This window comes from Siniperca chuatsi, linkage group LG11 (assembly GCF_020085105.1).
Source record: "Siniperca chuatsi isolate FFG_IHB_CAS linkage group LG11, ASM2008510v1, whole genome shotgun sequence".
Classification (NCBI taxonomy): Eukaryota; Metazoa; Chordata; class Actinopteri; order Centrarchiformes; family Sinipercidae; genus Siniperca; species Siniperca chuatsi.
In genome coordinates this window covers 6999745-7020934 of record NC_058052.1, presented here as the reverse complement: position 1 = coordinate 7020934, position 21190 = coordinate 6999745, and the positions used below count along the sequence as shown (strand labels likewise).

The following is a 21190-nucleotide window of genomic DNA, read 5'->3' as shown; positions in this document are numbered from 1 at the left end:
TCAACTCCTCACGCAAATGTTATATCAATCATGTGTTAAAGAAGACTCGGCTTAGAAGAATGTTTAACCCTGTCAAGAAGAGGAACTAAATTCAGTCCCTGGTTCATCAAAATGTTCTTGGTCCCCTAGGAAAGTTCCTGCGGTGGAAATGCCCAAAACACACACATTTTCATGTACTTCAGTAAGTGTTTGTATTGCTCCCCAGTAATCTGTTATGTGTTGACGACAAGCTGCTCTCACAGAAATAAAGAGCCCATGCAGCCCTGTGGTTCAGAAAGTTTAACACTATGGTATAATCAGGTCTATAGTGAGACAATTCCTTGCTGAGGGAAAATATAAGTGACAATGGTGCCATGACTAACCGCTGTGAAAATGGAAATGGCAGAGAAACCCAGCAGAGGGAGGATATTGTTCCAGATAGGGGACCTACAATTAAACTTAATGAACATGAAAAGCTGGATTTCAGTTCGCTTTGCTGCAGAAAATGATAAATGATGGGTTTCAAATAGACATGGCAAGGCAATTACTAACAGGCAATGTAGTAAAGAGAAAAGTGGATTTTGTGAAATTTTAAAGTATCTCAATTGCCTCATTATTTAACTCTGTGGACACGAGGCACCAGGATTTTTTTGAGTAAAAATGTCTAAAAAAGTATTCTCTATTAAACCATTTATTTCTTGACCTGTCTCCTGCACACACAAGAAAGTTTACTTGAGATGGACCAACTAAATTTAATATCACTTCAAAAGGTGCTTGATGCAGAACCATGTGTAATATCTGACCATTTAACAATGCAGTCTAGTTTCAACGTTTTTCAGTAACGAAACTGAAAAACAAAATCCTCAAGCTTTAAACAGGAAGTTCTTCGGCTGAGCCGGGCCGTGGCAACAGCTCTGAAACATCAGTGGTGTTATATTTTGGTAACCCTTGACAAGTGACATCAGTGAGCAGCCTCAAGCATTAACTTGTCAGAAGCAGTAAAATTGAGGATCACTCTTCCAAATCAATGTGCCAAAGCTCTTGTTAGAGTTTAATCTCAGTTACTTATTTCCAGGAAAGCTCACAATTCAACATACCATCCCAGATACATTGTCTGATTCTGAATTAATAGTGAAAATAATATATTTCCCCAAAACCAAAATTTCTATTTAATCCACTCCTCACAGGCAGGATAGTCATTTTGATGTGACACAAAAAAATTAATCTATTAAAATTATTATTGACACTAAAAATGTATTTACAAAATGTATTTCCTCTACAACATAGAAAAAACAAACCACACAGTACAATACTCTCTCAGACCAATTATTTCCCCTCGTGTACCTCTGAAATGTTGCCTTTTGTGGTGACAGGTTTGAGACAATTCAGTCATGTAATATTCTGAGCATATGTGTACACTAATCTCTCCGGTGACAATCAATAAAAAAGATGATATGTAATGGATTTCTACACAGGAGTCATGTCTCTCCAGTAAAAGCAAGAAAAGCATAGTGTAAGCCTTTAATCTGCCTGCAATAGCTTCAGTAAAATTGTATCCATGCCTTCTGTAACCAGTGCTGTGAAACCCTTTTTTCCTACATGCAGTATTATGTTGTTAATTTATATTATTTAGCCTCTTGAGAGATAAAATGAGAAATCAAGCCTGACGGCTTTGATGCAGCAGCCTGGGTTTGTAAATGTGGGTTGCTACATGACTTGCAGAGAAACGCAGTTATGGTTGGTTAAATCATAAATGGCTGTTTTAACAAAGCAATTCAGTTAATCAGAGATTAAAATTAAAGAAAGGCTATATATGGAATACTTTCTTTAGAATTTTTTTTTACTTTATCGTGGGTGATACTAACTAGGCTAAACCCCTCCCCCAAACAGTGATTGTTTAATCATAGCTTAGAAACCATAACTAGCCATGGCCATGCGCAGTTTTAAATGGGTGGCCAGTGGCCTTCTACAATCTGATTGGCCACCCCAGATGCCACTCCAAAATATCTGCCACGTCATTGGCTTCCACCTCGCTGTGTGACGGGTGTTTGGCCAGCATGTCGAGTACTTCTGGTCTGCACCGCTTTGCCTTTAAGGGGAGAGTTGTTTTGCGGTCGGTGGAACTTAAACGAAAGTCCACTCTGCAACAACACAAACACGTGCAAGCACTGGGACGCCAGCAGGACACAACTTTTCAGTGGAATGTTACAGTGCAGTTTACTAAGTCTCTTTAAGTCTGTGTCCTTCCTTTGTTGTCAGTTTGTCATTGTACCCTGTTCCTCAGTCCTGCGTCTGTTGCTGTTACCCTGTTGCTTCGTGGATTCTTTGTGGATTTTGTTGGAATACTTTCGTTGGGATTATTCTTTGTTGGATGTTTGACCTGGACTTCTCAGCCACCCTTAGTTGTTTTGTGTTTTCTCCTCAGTAAGTAATAAAAGTCATATTTTGTTTATTTAACCAGTCCTTGATTGTCTTGTCTACTTTTGGGTCCACCTCCTGAACTAAACATAACAGTACAAACTGACATCTGAACAAGAGAAGGACACAGACTTAAATAAACTTAGGCTAGGGAGACAACGAGACACAGGTGAAACTGATCAAGACACAGGTAAAAACAATCCAAGAAGTCAAAGACAGGAAGCAAAAATACCAGACACGAGAGGGAGGAAAAGTATTGCAGAATAAAACAGGAAATAACAGGACAAAAGCCCAAAGCCATGACAAAGAACCCCAATTAAAAATTCCGCCTTGGGCCATGGCAACCATGTCAAGCTTTGGATTTGTCCACATGGGGAAGCTGTGTGCATTACGCACAAGTAAGAGTGATACTTAGCATTTGAAGAGTTTGGAGGGCGGTGTCTGTTTTTAGCCTTTCCACAACCAGAAACACAAGAGCAAAAGGTAAGGCAACAGTGTGTTTGTTTGCTCTAATGCCTTAAACATGGCATTGTCCAGCTAACTAGCTTACTACCTAACTACAGGAGGAAATGTGCGTCACTTCCGAGGCCAAGGAGCACCTTATTTGTGAACTACATTAGTTTGTGGGGTTACAGGTTACATTAAAAAAGCCCTGTTCATTACTAGCACATCCATTGTGTATAGTATTTTCCCCACTTTGTGGCAGATGGTCCTGGATGCTATTAGAGTGTAACGTTAGCGTCTCTGTCCTGCTCTTTATTGAATTTGGGAAAGTCTATACTCCAGCCACTCTAGTTACCTGAAATAGTGTTCGGTTTGCCATTGCATCGGTTAGTCTTCATTCCAATAGCCTTTTCTCTTGTAATGTTAAATGTGAAAACATACCGTTTGAAAACACGAACAGCTGGTGAGGATGATGACTTTTTGCCTCTGAGGTGCATCTTTAGTTTCAGTCTTTTAGTATCACATCATGTATGCAGCCATCAAATGCTTATTTAAGAACCTTTTTCAAGGTCCTTGTTTTAATACAAGTCAGCCAGAGACAGCATTTTCCCAACTCATGGAGCTAAGGTCAGCTTGAATAGCTAGCTACTGCTGATGAAATCTACCAGTGACAGCTGTCGTTTTAGCCGACAAAATCGATGGTCGCCAGCATGTAATGAGCAACCTGCTTTTGTTAAATCAAACTGCTTTTTGTTTAAAAATTAACAAAGAATTTCGAGTGGTAGATCTGCGTACGAGGCAAGAACTTAACCGGGAAAAAAAGCTTAACAGGCGTAGTGACCGTAGGTTTAGCAAATGGTAAATTAGATATTAGTCACATTTATTGTTTCGTTTTTTGTTTTTATAGAAAATTTTCATCATTTTGCTGATTTACTGTATCTCTAATTTCTGATGCTTCCTCCAGTAGCTTTTCATCACCTTTTTGTAGTTTCTGACTTTCAAAAGACATCAATGTGATCATCTCAGTTAAAATTAGAGCAATCCATACGTGTATGTGTGGTCTGCACCATTACTATTTTTAGTCAACAATCAGGAAAATACTTTAGATGCCTCAGATGACAAAGATTCAGGGGTTTCTTTAGAGCAACTGCTTAAAAAAAACATTTTAAATAACAAGCTCAGCTGTGATCCTCAGCCTCTCCTCTTGAATTTCTTGCTTTGTTCTTTTGACTTGGGGAGAAAAATCAATGCTCTGATGCTGCCAGGGTTTTCACTGAGATCCGCAGGAACATCAGAGGAGGAATTTTTCTGAGGCTGGATTGACACTCAAGCATTTGCCAACATGTCATTATGGAATTCAGCTACATTGGTGGTGTACTGTATCCTCAACATGAAGCAAGACATCAATCTTTCCACAGAGTTCAAGCAGGCCATTCATGTCTCTGTGAGCCTTTTCTGATAGATGAATGTGGTACTTTCATGACCCATTATGAGCTTAAAATGCTTGTGACCTGTAACGAGGTACTGTAAGGTGAGGGTCCTGGCAGTTTCAGCATTGTCAAGGTCATAGGTGCCCGTTATAAAGCTGTTGGGTCAATAATGTGGCCATGCATGTTGGTGAAAATGGTTGTAATACATTTGTATTCCACTGGCAGGGCAACAGGGACAGGGCAAGGGCTCATGCTGACAGGGTTTGCTGATGAGCCGCAGGCCATGGTAAATCACCTTTCCAGGGTCTTCACACACACAGTGTCATGGAGGTCATAACAATTACATATTGAGTTGTTTATCATTTGCAATCACTGAATTCCCATCATTACATAACACAGGATTATTTTATTTCTATTGAGCACTATGAAACAGACCAGATTAAAAACAAAAAAGCCAATATTTTGATTCGTCAATATATTGATGTATTTGTAGCAGTATTGTATAGGTCTGTCTAAATATGCAAAAAGGAGAGATGGAATTGAAAACAACATTAGAGGGCATACTGAGCAGGATCTTTCTCCATACAGTAGCATAAACTATCCTAAAAGTTTTTAAAAAGTATAATTTATGGACAAATGGTAGTCTGAGTCAAAGTCTGTCTTACATTTGATGATGAAATGCAGCAAACAACAAAGCAGTCACTCATCACTACATTTAACTTGAATTTTCAAAAACAAACCCTTTTTATGTTGGCCTGCATATCTCTGCACTGAAACACAGAAAAAAATTACATTGTTCTAGTTCCCAGTTGCAAGCAGGAACACACGTCAAAGAAGCTGACCATCGCTAGGCGATCTTTCTATTTCAAATAGGAGTCAATGATGGCTGACTCTTGGAATTGCTTTTTGTTGTGTGTTTCAACCGCAAAGGTTTGCACGAAGTGTTTGTCTGCGGAGACTGCCTTCTGCCTGTATTTCTTATTAACATTACTACATATTATTACTGTATATTGTATATTACTTAATGAATACTGAATATAATAGTTTTCATGGGTCTAAATGGACGTAAAGGAAACCTACCCAAACCCTACTTGCATAAATGAATTTTCAAGAGCCATGCTAGCAACTCTGTGAGGCTGCACTTACACACAGTGGTGCTTTGAGCTAAATGCTAACATCAGCACGCTAACATGCTCACAATGACAATGCTAGCATGTTGATGTATAATCAAAGATACTCTTTAACAGGAGATAACACATTACAGGCAACGCCAATGGTATGAAACGGTATACACTTCCTGTCTCCTAAGTGGGCGTGGTCGCCTCTCCCTAGTTAAATAATAATAACAATAATAGTATTAGTAAGTAAAGAAATACAAGTTTTATTTCAGTTTTAACTTTTAATTCATGGTTTCACGTATAAGTCCCTTTTTAAATTTCTGTTTATCCGGTTGGAAAGCAACATCGACAGCACTGCAGTGAAACCAGACCGAAGGTTAGAGAAGAGATGTTGCCAGATCTAATGAGAGTGTGTTGCTGAGACAGAGACAGGTCTCGATCAAAGTACATTTTCTCCTGATTTGTCTGAAAAATGCCATTTTAGTGTCCGAATGTTCGGAAGATATGTGGCTTGTGAAATATGGGTCCGATATTTACTTTGGTGACTGAGGCGAAAAAATCGATCAGAAGCTGTGCTTACGTTCACTTCTCCCATTGGAGTGAATAGTCTCAGGACCTGCCACTAGTCTCCTAAAGGGGCGGGGCAGTGGCCAAAACCATATGACACAGATACAGGAAATGGTTCTTAAGTGAACCGTCTCCTTTCTAAACCATCTCTGGTATAATTTTTACCATTGCTGTGTCTCAATTCGGATACTTCCGTTAGTACGCTTCCATGTAGTACATTGTGTACACTATGTTCTTACTTGCATAGTGCATGAATTTCGACAGGGTAGTGTTGTCTCAAATCGAACATGGCTGTTGTACACTTACCGGAAATGACGATCACAACATTTGACCTCTTCTTCTTTTTCTTCTTTTTAATGCCGAATTGCAGCCGTTCGCGGTACCAAATCATCACAGACTGCTAATTTAACCCAATAAACATAGTGATGGCTTCTATCCGACAACAGTTTAGTGGTACTTAGTGGGGGGAAAAAACACATGTATAACTTACATTTGTATAGTGCAGTGTTCACTGGCGCAACAGCAACCTCTGCAGCTTCCTCGTCCGTCATTTTCACAAGTTTGATGGTCTCTCCCCTTCCACTACGTTGCCAAGATGGATTGATTGATCAATTTTTTTGACCATTATAAGTACACCATCCGGGTACTCATAGTGCACTGCATTTTGCCATAATTGTCAGTGCGAACGCACTTATGCACTCAAAATAGCAAGAGTACGGAAGAACGCAAATTGAGACACAGCACATATGTTCACCATCTTAGTTTAGCATGTTAGCATGCTAACATTTGCTTATTAGCACTAAACACAAAGTACAGCTGAGGCTGATGAGAATATCATGTCATGTTTTGAAAGTGGTTAGTCATGAACTAAGCGTGAAAAATGGACAGTTTGAACAGATGAGGGCGCTAGAAGAAAGGGCAGGGGGATCAGTGTTATTACAATTCATCCTCTGGGGGCCAAAACTGTCTGTACCCAATTTCATGGCAATAATAGTTTTTCAGTTTTTTCAGTTTGGACCAAAGTGGTGGACCGACCAATCTGACATTGCCATCCCTAGAGCCATGCCACTAGCATGGCAAACAAAAAAGAGATCCAAGCCAAAAGGGGAACTGAGGACACTCAGACCCAGTCTTAATAGACCCAAGGATAATTAGACCCAATCCAGAATTACCCAAACAGACCCGAAATAGAAAGAGAACATTGGCAGCAGCATGATGCTACAGCAATTAATGAGCAGCCGAGGTCAAAAAGAGCAGTAATACATGTCTTATCCCTCGAACTTCAGGTCACATCAACCACAGCTCACATCGAAAAACATATTTTTATCCAGCAAAGACTATAATGTACAATGTCATAAATGCTGATAGCAAGTCCACTTGAATTGGTATTAGTCAAATTGACACACAGAGCCGAGACCCGCTGCTATACAACGAGAGCCTACCAATTAGACTGAATATATATTTTGTACCTGGCCAGACTCATGATCAGGCTTTCAGTTCTTAGGAACCGAGTGGACCCATGAAGACCTTTTATAAGTGTAGGACCTTTTGTGGGTATCAAGTTTTTGGAAGTGGGTATTGAATCTGCAGCATGTGAGCATACTTGTGAGGGCATGATTCTTTAAAATGGCAGTAAGAGTGGCAGCTGAGTTAACAATAATTTGTTATAAAAACCACCAACCACCTCATTTCAATAAAAATGAATGCTACTCAGTATACCTTTAATAAAAGGTGCAAATATTGGCAACTACAATAACATTTTAAAGCTATATTTTCACAATAAAATAGCATATTTCTTTCACTAATTAATAAAGAAAAAGGATTACTTGTACAAATGCATATTCTTAAGGCTTTCTCAGCCTTGACTGACATGTATCAGTGTTTTGATGTCCAAAGTGCAGTGACTACAGTATCAGTACACATGGACGATTCACTCAATGCAAAAGTAATCGGCATGGGGTCTTTGAAAGCTCACAGTCATGAAATGAATTCATTTCATGTTTGAGCAGTCAGAGTCTGGCATATGGTGTTTACATTAAAAGCAGATGCATTTGGCAACATACTAGTGTAGAGGTAACCTGCTATAGCACATTAATCCCAGAGCTGATTGTGCAAAGAAGTGCTGCACTATACAGAGAATATCTTAAAGCAGGATTCAGCGAGACCCAGAAGGTTTGCCTTATCTAAAATGTGCAAAGTGCATTCTGTGCTTTGAAAATAAACTACAAGAAGAGGAGAGGAGGCTTCTCTTCACAGTAACAGACAAATGTGCACCAAAACATCCCATCATTCTCTCAGTATGACCTCGGCAGCGATTATAACACCAATTGTATGCAATGGCTGATACATGTGATGCTGGATCCTGCCTCATTGGTTCTGCCCAGCAGCGTCATGAACGTGGCAATGGAATTTCAATGCTTCTTGTCTGATGCACGGAGAGTTGTTATTGAGTATTGATGGTTGACGAGAAAAAGAAAAAAGATACAACTGAGTACCTCTCTATCTCCTCACAAACAAAGCATCTGGGTTGTTACAAATTTGAATCTGACATGACTTGATTATGCTTCCTGCCTGTTAAGATAGCTCTGTGGCTGCAGATCCCAGCAGGTGTATTTCTCCTTCTGTAAGCAGTCTTACCTGCTAATGAGGAGGATGGTGAACACGGTCCCTCCAGATACACAGAAAGCCATAGCTGCCGAAGGAGTGGAGACGCCAGGTGGAGTTTATCTGGAACAAAAGCACACAAAGGACGATAACATACAATTTAGAAGGATGCAAGTGATGATAGTAGATTCAAAAAATATGGATTTTGTTCCTTTTGAAACCCAGATTGCAAGATAGCACTTGTGACTCCTACATCTTCTTTTTTCAGGAGCAGTTTACAAACTGAATCAGCTGGCACAGATTACAGAAGGTCTGTGCCCCCTTTCCTATTTTCAATCTTTACAGTCTAAAGTTCCACAAATATATATTTTACTGAGATATATATATAGACCTATTACCTATTACCTGATAGAGTTCACTCAACAGCACAATGACCTCTTGTTAATGACTTCACCCCAACTCCAAGTCTGTACTGCACTGTAAGCTCCAGACTTGGAGAAAAGAAAAGTAATAAGCATATTGCAATTTCCTTCAAAGAGAGTCATCTTGTTTCCTATATCCCCCTGCACTCTCTCTCTCTCTCTCTCTCTCTCTCTCTCTCCCTCCCTCGTGCATCTTTTAAGATGAAAGCAGACAGAAAACCTTCAGAGACCAGAATGACTTAACCACAGAGACCCGACTAATGTGGACAGCAAGCTGGGCTAAGGAAATATTTAATGTAAAGTTGAAAGCGACCTTCTGTGGTGTTAAAAGTGACTTTACAGTGGTGTAGGCTTGAAATACAGTAAGACCTGTTGGTAATGTTATCACTTTGGCTACAGCTTTGGTTACATAATACATGGTGGTTCTATTGCAGGTAAGACATGGCATTATCACTGCTAGGGTTATTATAGTTGCCTATAATGTCTTTATGTACTCATGGTAGTCTAAGTAGTCTAACCTGCTTTGGACAGATTTCCTGACAATGTTGCCATTAATTCTCAGGGCTACATCTCTGCACGAGCTACAGTTTTGGTAGCCAAGCAAGCACACATCAACCAAAACACATTGCACACAGCTCCAATTAGGACTTACCTACATACTGAGCAATTTTTATCTTAACTGGAGAAAGCATGGCAAAGTTACAGTACGGCCCACTTTCTGTTTTTGTCTTTGCTGCCTACTTTGTCACTGTCAAAGTCAGACTGCAATACATGACATACGTGTTCCTGACAGAAGTGCAGGAATGTTTCACTCACTGCTGGTGAGCTCATTCAACAGCCACGCATTTTGACTCATGAGCAACTCAGTTAATGTAAATAATGCACACATTCTAAATTCAGTGTACGTTTTTTCATTGAAACTTTCCTTCTTTTTGTGTATATTCTTTGAATAATGCTGTAATAATGCATCCTACAATCACAAGTGACATTGGGCGTCCCTTAACTTTCTTTAGCATTAGTGCGCAATGACTTTAACTTGACTTTATTTTTCCCCTGTGAGAGCTTAACATAAAAAAAAAATCCATGTATATTGCGCATGTGAGGAAACAGCTCAACTGTACATGCTGTATGTGGTAATCCGGTAAAGTGAGCTAAATGAGTAAAAAGGGACATTACAAACATATAAATCATTTAAACTCCTTTTAAATTTACAGCTGCTGCTAAACAAATATTTTTGCACTACTGTACATTAATAAGAAAAAAGGTCAATCATCATATTTCCACTCCTTGCCAAACTGTCAGTCACAGAAGACTGAGCTAATGAGTGTGCTCTATTTGCAACCCAGAATGCACCACTTGAGAGTGATTTAAGCTTAATGGAGAATGTTACAAGTGTTACTTTTGGACTGATGCACTGGAGACAGTATAAATTGAGCTGCAACTCAAACGCACTCATTGAGCAGCAGAGTTAGGGGAATTAGTCGGAATGTACTGTATTTTCAGCATTAAAGAACAAAAATACAATCTTTCTATTTTTCTATATTAAATACTTCAATTACATATATTAGAAATTCTGTTCATCTTTCCCAGCACTTTATGCTTGGACCCCTACAGAGGAATGCCATTATAAATGATTATGTATACATGCAGCCTGGTTATGAATTAAAAGGACTGAATGACGCTCACTCACATTACAGCACATTACAGTTACATAGAGAACTATTCAGGGGAATACCCTTTTAAAACCTGTTTGACTTAAAGGTGGGGTATGCGATTCTAATCCGGCACACGTCTTTTTGTCAGATTCAGCGAATATCTCCTCACGGTACACTTGCTGTCCGTTCTGTGTGTGCACTGATAAAAAACTCCAGTGTATGCACACAGCCTTGGCTCTGTAAATGGGAAATAAACACTATTGCAACCATTCCAGCCATGATTTGTGTATCAGGTAATGTTAAATGACTTGCTCGCGGACATTCAGCTTACTTTCTAGTTTGCCGAGATATGCTGTTGTTGTGATATTTGCTATAGTAGCAGGAGAGTTGTGAGTATCGCTGTCTGGAGCTGCTGTGCTGGCTCTGGGAAACCGTCTCGTCCTCTCTGGCTGCAGCAGCAACTGTAGCGATAGTTTGCTAACCCACAACCTAGCTAACATTAGTTATATTACTTGCTGTGTCGCTGTTCGCTCTATAGCATGGTATTTGTCATGGTAGTGGATTGCTCCAGAATCGCATACCCCACCTTTAAACTGATCATTCAGTGCAAATGCTTGGCTGCATCTGATATCTCTATATATTTTATAGCTTTGATAGGGTAAAAGATTCCTAGTATAAAGAAGAAAATTGCATATTCTGGGTGTAAAGAGATACCGGCAATGTGGAATTGTTCAATCTGCTACTACAGCAGTGCTTTTTGGAGTGGAAAGCATCCTGCAAAAAGATCATTTGCATGTTCCGGTGCATAGATGGCAGCACCACCCATCACATATTAATCCAAATTAGTTTTTACTCCAGTGCAAGAAAAGAAAACTCCATGCAACAGACTTGTAACCAGTTAACAATAGACAGGCCAGTGCTTCAAGGATAATGCATTTACTATCTCTTTAATCATACAAACTTACATTCATGAATTATTTAATAATTCTTTTAAATGATTACTGCTATAGTTCTGAACTCTGTGTATAACTGGCTGAATTCATGTCAAAACTCCTCTTGCAGCACAAGTTTGTGATTACCATCATAAAAATGATTGGACATAAGATTGTTTGCGTCATTGTCTGTATATGCCCTAGTTGCTCAGTGAATGAATCTGATGGGTCAGACAGTAAATGAGAAAACTACATCATAATTTATTTTTTTATTTTCTCACTATCAGGTGAAATTGGATTCATCTGTCACTGTCTGTGGATAACTTTTTGATCTTTTGGCAGAAGTAAATAAATTACACACAGCTTTCAGACAAGCCTTCGTGGCCTTATTTAACCGTGGACCAAAACACATTTTTAACAGATACAAAACTGTGCACATAGAGAGCTGGCTGTTGACTACCACTGTTTTAACCCTAATATTCAAAATACCAAATATTTGCTTACTTGTTATTTTACGAGATGAGACCATGATTTATCGGTGCCCGAGGTTAGCCAGAGCTCCAGCTATTGCACAGATATCTCACACATCAGCCCATGCTAGTCTGTTCAATCTGTCCTGGCATCAGTCCGAGCTCAGTGACCATCCTGATGAAGGACACTCCTTCGTGGGAGGATGGGAAACAGCCCTCCAAAGTGAAGCCTGTCTTTTAGCTTCAGCTCTAACTGTTGGTCATTTGATTTTAAGCTGACTTGAAAAGGGCAGCAGCAAATATAAAAAGATATGTCAGGCAGAACTGAGTCTGAGTCAGAACTGAGTTTTCTCTCCTTTATTGCTCTTCAAGTTACTGATTCTAGGCCTACTTTATGAGTCACATCAATAGCATGTCAAACATTGTGGCCTCCAAGCTGCTAGTCCATACCAAAATTCACCCCTTCCCCCAGTTATTCTCATTTCTCTGTGTCATAGCCAATTTACTGAATGATGGCAGTGATTTTCAAAGCCTTGAAATATACAACAAAAAAGCTGTTCCTGCATGGATCATTTTGGAAGTGTAACCAGCGGGCACGAAAATGACTACAACATGAAAAAGAAAATCATTATCTGGTATAAATATGGTGTCTGGTTAGCTAACCATCACTGCCCTCTTAACAATAGCAAATAAATGTACATAAACAATGCATTCATATGCCAACATATCTTGTATAAGCTAAATGCTAGTAATGATATGTTAGCACGCCACATGTTACAACAAAGCTGCATTTATTAGCCAAAATGTTTCTTTTCAAAGTTAAATGGGCTTCCTAGCTAGTCAGCTAGCTAACGATGCTAAAACAACTTTTTCAGAGACTCACAGAATAGGCCAACACCCAAATCATGGCTATGTCCAAAATGTCTTCCCTGGTCCCTCATTTCCTATTAGCTAGTTTTCCCTAGCTGTAACAGGCCTTTTTCACAGCAGACATTTTGACATGTTATAGCTGGAAAAGCACGTGTATTTCATTACATGAATGATGGCTGCATTCCATTCCAGAAGGGCCGTGCTGTTGTGGAAGCTGGCTCACTTGCATAGCTTACAGGGACACCATTAATGTTATTAGGTACACTGGCGCTTTTCTTGCTGTGAATTTTTTGCTGTGAAAAAGGCTTATTTACACATCTATCAGAAGCAAACCATTGCATGTACACTACTTTTAGCAAAAGTAGTGTACATGCTATGGACACAATGTTATTTTACACTATAAAGTGTATACATTTTCCACTTAAAAATAGAATTGAGGCATCTAATAAAATGGTGGAAAGTAAATATGCACTATAGGTACTAATTAGGATATAATGTTGAGCCTAGTTCCTGGCTACATATTTTTCCACAAAATCTACTTTTTCTCTTCCAATACTGATTTTGATACCTCAACTCCGGGTATCAGCCAATACTGAGTACCACTCTGATACCAATGCTCTCTTTTTTCCTAAATTTAACATCTGTATACCTCACTGATATTGTTTTGTAAGATAACATATAGAGAGATTGCTGTGGTACTAAAAACTGAGTCATTATGATTATAAATGCAAGTGATAACAAAAACACTTTTTATAATGACACTGGATCAGTGCATCTCTGCAAATCTCCACTTGATAGGCTCTATCTCTCAAATTTAGCTGAACCAGCTTATAAATGTTGCAGGGCTTTTTATGGTCTAAAGTGGTATTTAATGGTTATATCCTGCTGGTTGGGCACCTTGATCTAGCTACTTAACAGGCAATTACCATTTATACTCCTCATGTAAAGATACCATAAGGTGGTCAAGTGATCATCATTAGCTAGTTGTACAAGCTTCACCAGTTTATGGTTTGCATGCAGGTTTTATCAGTCGGGGCCATCTCTGATCATACGCATGTGATTGCGGTCGCGCTTTATTTTACAGTACACTAATAAGACTTAAAAAGCTGTACTTTGTATCAAATTAGACCAAAACTAGAAATAATATGTACTTTATTAGACAGTAAACAAACACAGTTATACCCTAATTGGACCATACACCTAAATTATGCTGAGGTCATAATACACAATTAGACAGCATTTTACAAGATCATAGTCTAATTAAATCAAATACAATACTATATCATAATACCAGATCCAAAATGTGCTACATTTAGATGCTGCTCTACCCTTATGCTGCCAACATGGGCCTATGATAGCTTAATTAGACAACACAGGCTGTAATTAGATGAATTTCATGTCATATTATATCAGACATAGCCTTTATAATAGTCAGACAAAACACAGAGAGCTCGGAGGACAATCCATTTATTTGGCCTTTATTTAACACGGTTTCACTTTCTTACAGGGCCATTTGTTGCTCATTAGAAGAAAACTGTACCGTAAACTAAAGTCAAACCACATCGGGTCACATCTGGTCGCTTCTTCACACGTCCCTCCTAGCCTGGATATTCTCCGGAGTCCCGTGGTGTTTGTAGCATAATGTTAATGCATAGTAATACATGCTTCCTCGACGGACGCTCTATTCCCACACCAGTTAAGACATCAGACCATTTAATACTATGTCACTATCTAACCCCAGTAACACTATGGAAGCTGCCAGGACATTGTATCTTTAGTTCTCACTGTTCTTATTAGACTTTCTAAGAGGCTAATATGCAACATATTACAACAGAACTTTACCGTGAACTAAAGTGAAATCCATCTTTATTTCCCACTGTTAGATCTTATTAGACTTTCTTAGGCTTATATGCGACACAACAGAACTGTGCCGTAAACAGGGCTGTTTCACCTCGTCATTCGCCTGTGAATGAGCAAATAATGTGCATTGATTTATGACTCTATCAAAACATTTTTGAGATTTGTACGTGTTGTTTCCTCATGGTGTGCGTTCCTAAACCTAACCAAGTAGTTTTCTTGCCTAAACCTAACCTAGTAGTTTTGTTACCTAAACCTAAATCTCGCGAGAGTTTCCACAAACCCAGGGTTACCATCTAGACAGGACCATGTTCCCCTTCTCCCAGGGTATTCGGACAGAAATATTCCCCGAGGGCTCACACACTATTAGTTCCAAGAGCGTAACAACAAGCGGGAAGTGGGTAAGGGGAGTTTACACACCCAAATATAAACCTAATAAATACCAATAAATATCATCTATAATAAATAAATACATTCATACAGACAGTACAACCGAACTCCGCTCTACCCACTCCCCTCCCCGAACTATTAATAGGTGTGTGACTATTATAAAGGCTATGTTCGATATAATATGGCATTGAATTCGTCTAATTACAGCCTGTGTTGTCTAATTAAGCTATCATAGGCCCATGTTGGCAGCATTAAATGTGATGTTTATTATAGCATAATTTGCTAGTAAAGGTAGAATAGCATCTAACTGTAGCACATTTTGGATCTGGTATTATGATATATGGTATTGTATTTGATTTAATTAGACTATGATCTTGTAAAATGGTGTCTAGTTGTGTATTATGATCTCCTATTTGGTTTCTAATTAGAGTATATTTTAGTATAAAAGTGTTAAGTATAGCATATTTTTGGTCTAATATGGCATTATATGCGGTTTCTAATTACAGCATAATTTAGGTGTATGGTGTCTAATTAGGGTATAACTGTGTTCGTTTACTGTCTAATGAAGAACATATTATTTCTAGTTTTGGTCTAATTTGATACAAAGTACGGCTCATTACGTCTTATTAGTGTACTGTGAAATAAAGTGCGACCATGATTGCTTTGGAAATATTTTGAGCATTATTATTTTGTCTCTTCTACCAGCATCAACGATTTATGAACACAGGAACACATCAGACCATCTCTGCCCTGACAGCTTTAGCTCCTCTAGTTTGATTTTTTTATCCAACAGTTTTTCACCAGACTTTATAATGTGTTGTCAGAGAAATTATTCTCCACATATTACCGACCTATCCAGTCAGGTCGATAAAAAATGAAACAAAGGTGAATAAATATATGGTGAAAAAGGGTGCCAACAAGAAATAGACTTGGATACAGCCCTGGCCCCCTGTTACATCCATCCATAATGTAAGTAGAAATGCAATGTTTATGAGTCTGATAGAATTTCAGCCAGTATGCTTCATATGCACACAATATGAAAGCATTCTTCATTTCAAATTCATCTTCAGTCCCGTTCCCTTTTTTTTAGATTTCTTTAGAGATTCCACAAGTTCATTGGAGCAAAAACAGATCTTAAATAATCATTAATGTGAGAATGATGGATGTGGAAATGATGGAGTAATGGAGCATTTCACTGTGTGGTAGAATAGTTTCATCTCTGTTATTAAAGGATCTTAGTGATGTTGTCAATGTAGGGTCTTTAAGGTTCTTTCCACAGCCTAACCATCATTTCTTATTATATAACAGTGACTTGACTCGGTGTACTTCTCAGCTCACCTACCATCAGAAACCCTCTCAGTCGCACTTTCTTTCTTGCTCTGTCTCTTTCGAACACACCACGGCAATGTCTCACAGAAACAATAGGGACTCTATGGATTTCATCTAGGCGGAGACCTCTCCTGCCCTGTTTCACGTGTGGGTTTAGAAGCTTCACTTCAGCCTCTGAGGGATTGCTACTTCTCATCATCCCAGACAGATCTCTGGTGTCTGTCGCTCTGCATTATTACTGGGATGAGTTAGCAATGTTGCCATTCAAACATTCTGTATGGGGAGGAAATCTGAAGACTTGCAATTGAAGAAGTGATGATAGTGGTGAGGATGATGATGAGGAGGAATCAGAGGAGATGAAAAAGCCACAAAAATGGAAGTCATACTGATGAGTAGACAACTGTAGGGATTGTAATTAAAGGAATAGTCAAACATTTTGGGAAATACGCTGATTTGCTTTCTTGCCAAGAGTTAGATGAGGAGATCGTCACTCTCATGTTTGTATGGTAAATATGAAGCTGGTTAACTTAGCACCAAGACTGGAAACAGTGGAAACAGCTAGCCTGGCTCTATCCAAAGATAATAATATCCGCCTACCAACACCTAAAAAGCTCACTAATTGACACACTAGAGTTGCAAAGTGGGAGAAGCTATTTTAAGCTATTTCATTTGGAGCACTTCCACAGCTTGGATGGACAGTGAAAGTCTCCGGGTTTAATTATCAGGACAAAAGATTAAACCTACGTTAGAAAATATCAGATTCTTTGATTAAAAAGTTGAAGGTACAAGCCTGCGTATATTAAAATTTTGGGAGAAAGGTTAATTACTACTCTCTCTACTCTCTTCTCTTAAACTTCTGTGTGCCAAGCTGCAGCTAAAGATTTCACTGTTGAGAGAACTTTAACAATCTGCAGCTAAAGTTAATTCACTTTCGGATTCTGCAACTGTGGCCCTGTGTTTTCTTACCAACCAGCCGCCCACCATGCCAAAATGAAACATGATTTCTCAGAAACAATGTTGAAATACTGAACACTGATATAATGGAAACCTACAGGGTCGTTACATTATCCAGAAGAATCCTGTGTTGTGTCTCTATGTTACGTAACCTTGAGGATGTTGTTTAAGGGAGAATTTGAAGTGGGAATACAGAATGGAGAAAAACCTTTCCAGAACCAGCGGCCCCTCCCACTTTGAAACTCTATATCTCATTTGTTTAATCCGTACAAGAACTGTAAGGTAAAAATTACACATTGTGGTTTTATGGGGGGTAATATGCAGGACTATTTCTTGGCAGGGTGCAGTAACATCCTGGAGTCTCCACTGGTAGATTGACAACATTTGATGATGTTTGACAGAACAAATAAACCTCCAGGATTTTGTTTCTTTTAGACAGATCCAGTTTCCCAGTTATTGTGCTAAGCTAAGCTAACTGGCTGTAGCTTCATATTCAGTGTACAGAAATGGGAGTCGTATCAATCCTCTCATCTAACTCTCTGCAAGAAAGTAAATAAGCGTATTTACCAAAATATCAAACTATTCCTCCAAGAAATAATGACAAATGAAGATACACTGGATTCATTCACAATCCACTGAAACATACTGTATGTAACTGCTTAAGAGCTTCTGGTCCATCAAACCCACGCCCCTGGGCTTTGGCCACATTTCACATGTAATCACATGTAATCCTTGAAAAGAAAAGCCTGAGGGAAACCAGTTGATCTGAAGACACATCTGGACACTGTGACAGCCTGAGAATGGACAATACCAGAAGGATTTATGCCATCAGATTATATTACCGATGACACATGACATTGTGCCACTGAGTCAAGGCAAGATCCCATAAGACAGAAACCAGAAAGTGACACAACTGCTGCCGTGATGCACCTGCACTGCACTGCCATCCTGGTGAGTCTAAAATGTTGCTTTGAATTCAGTGCAAAAATATAAAAAGTACCAACAAGTGGGGTCATATGGTCTGCAACTATCAGAAGAGATGTGCTCCAAATGAATCACCAGCCGCCCATTCCAGTGACACAGGGCAATGCTCCCATTTAGCTCGCTAGGCCACAGAAAGCAGTCAATACGCAGGTACAAGAAGCAAAATCAATACAAAGAGAGAAAAATGAAAATGAAGACAATGCTGTCACATGTCCGATAAGGCACAGCCACTTCAATTTGTTGTTTAAGACTGCAGTTTTTTCATTCTTCCATGTTGTCCATCTGAGAAGGAAAGAAAATACACTTCCAGCTCTGGAGTTTTGATGATAAGACTTTCCATTATCTCTACACAACTCTATTTATGTAAATCTCATCCCCTTTCCCTTCCTGTGCCTTCTTGTGATGGCTGGCCTGCACCGCGAGGGCTAAATCTGAAAGACAGCTGGCAGTTTATACTCACTGACTGAACAAAAAGCTGCGCCAATTAAGTGTGCCTTACAATCTGTGCTTATTCTGCTGATTACAGGCATTATCATTGTGGTAAATATGGTTTGAGAAATTAGAGGAGGACTCGGGGAAACTCATCTTACGGCTTCATGTAGCATTAGTGGGATTTTAATGAGTTTTTATCACAGTGGAATCACAGCAATGCCGGGAGCATTTGTCTGTTGACTTGACAGCTTGACTGTTTTTATCTGATGCAGAGCTGCTGGGTAAAGATTGGCCAAAGTAGACTTCACCATTGATAAGAACTATTTAATACACAAGGTTAGACTGGCTTGTAAATGTCTACAGGCTGTAGTGGTTAACCCTGATAAATTCTGTATTTATGTCTCCCAGTAACACCCGCTTCCTATAAATACACAGTTACCATCACACTGATGGTATCTAATTCCTGACCTTCACCCTCATGCCACTTTGATGACTGTCATCCTTTGAGCCCAATGAAAGGTTGCAGTTTGCTTTATGAGCTTGTTGGAATACTTGAATGTTTCTCCTATCACAAACTGAGCACAATCTCCAAAAAATGTTCCTACGTGGAAAAAAAAACAAAAAAAACAATCAATGATTAAATGGCTTGCGTGGTTAAGCAGAACCTTGTTAACCTCCTAATCCTCATTCACTTCAACAAAGAGCATCATCTCTGTACTGCTGCACCAGCAGTTTGCACAGGCAGAAATAAATGAAAGCATCAGAATTAAGGAGGGAGACGCCACACACGCACCGAGGCGCGTAGAGACACACACACAGGCAATCCATGTGTTTGGCTGTTAAGTAACACCGAGGCCTGAAATTGTTGACTACGCATGAGCATTTTTATAGATATTTGGATATTGTCAAACTTCAAGAACAGATTACTTCATACTTCAAAGTTTAAATCGTCAGCGGACTGTTGTATCCAGCCCGCATTTAGACGGCACGCTCTATTCAAAGACGCGCTGGTGAGAAAAAGCGCACAAAAATACAACAAATGTCTCCAGAATTTGTGCCGCAGCAAACACGAACATGTGCCACCAACATTTTAAGCAAAAAAATCAGCCAGGGTAATGAAGTAAAAACCCGAACTTTACCTGTAACTGCCAAGCGCCGCGAGCATGTCATAAATGTCAGCGCATCCTGGAAATAAGAGTCCGTAGCGTGAGAGCTGTCCCTCAGATCGGTGTGGTGGTAACCAAGACTTCCATCCGGTTAAAGACTGCACCTGCTGATCCGCGCATACATCTGGCGACGCAGACAACTGGTTGTGCTCTGTCAGCGGATTCCCATTAACCACTATGGGCTGGACGCGCCGCTGCGCAATGACGCACGCCATGGACTCGCAGCTGATTTGGAGTCTCCAAAGCTGCCTAAAATGAATGCCCAGAATATCTGTCATGATGATGTCTGCTGTGCGTTACCCTGCCATTACAGTACGAGGGGGGAATTATATTTTATACCACAACTAAAACCATGGAGGACTTTTTGTTTGTTTTTTTTTTATCACCCCCTTCACATGAGACAAAGAGGCATTTGGTGAATATTTGTTTAAATCCCTCAAGAACGAGTCACCTGTTTCAAATCAAAGAGATCATAGTGGAATAATGGAATCTATACTGACACACAATATATGCACTATGTTATCATTCTAGTACTTTGAAGAAATCAAGTGACAACGATCCTGTCAGTGCACGTTTAACGCTTCGCAGCAGCACTTGAAGCTATTATACTTTCTAATCGGCTTCACGGAGAGAAAAATAGGTTGCTCTAAAAATTCAGGAAAACAGGCTCGTGGGCTACAAGTCAGGATGGAGGACCTTGTGCCACGGTGTTCGCCCCTGATGGATGGAGCTCGACAACCTTCCTAATAGGCCTTACCACTTCGCCTCAGCGTGGGTGTACCGCGAACACTTCCATCCAAAACGCCCCAAGGCGAGTGAGGGCCGGTCAGCCAAGCAGCAGCTGATCGGATCTTCGCTCACATGTGTGACTTAAGTGTTGCAGCTCAGTCACTGCATGGTAGGGCAGGGAACAGCCACAGTGGTTATAGAGAGGGTTAAAGCCCCTTTTGTTGGCAAACAGCCATTCAGCTGAAGCATGCTTAAGCAGGGCAGTGAATCCGTTCCACACCATGGTTGTGTTAGCTTCCACCTCCAGGGAGGTTGCCCTCTAGCTGACCCCGACCTTACCAAGGTCAGGGTCTTTAGTTTGAATTTGGCCAAGCACTTTTGTTACATGCCATTCTGTCTGTCCGCCAGTCTCTATTTTGCGTTCTAATAAATGCAAGAAA

General features: G+C 39.7%; 1 protein-coding gene across 3 annotated transcripts in view; it reads right to left on the bottom strand.

The window, feature by feature from the left end:
• Positions 1-20216, bottom strand: part of LOC122884726 (gamma-aminobutyric acid receptor subunit pi) — a 47780-nt gene extending 27564 nt beyond the window's left edge. Inside the window, exons 1-2 of one of the 3 annotated variants that reach the window (XM_044215021.1) lie at positions 19995-20216; positions 8594-8683 (exon numbers count right to left, since the gene is read on the bottom strand). In XM_044215021.1, coding sequence (XP_044070956.1) covers positions 8594-8646 — 53 coding nt within the window. In that variant the 5' untranslated portion in view covers positions 8647-8683; positions 19995-20216. Of the gene's footprint in view, positions 1-8593; positions 8684-12922; positions 12950-19994 lie in introns of those variants that run through there. The other 2 variants (XM_044215016.1, XM_044215017.1) reach the window with 2 other exon arrangements.
• Positions 20217-21190: the final 974 nt, after the last annotated feature.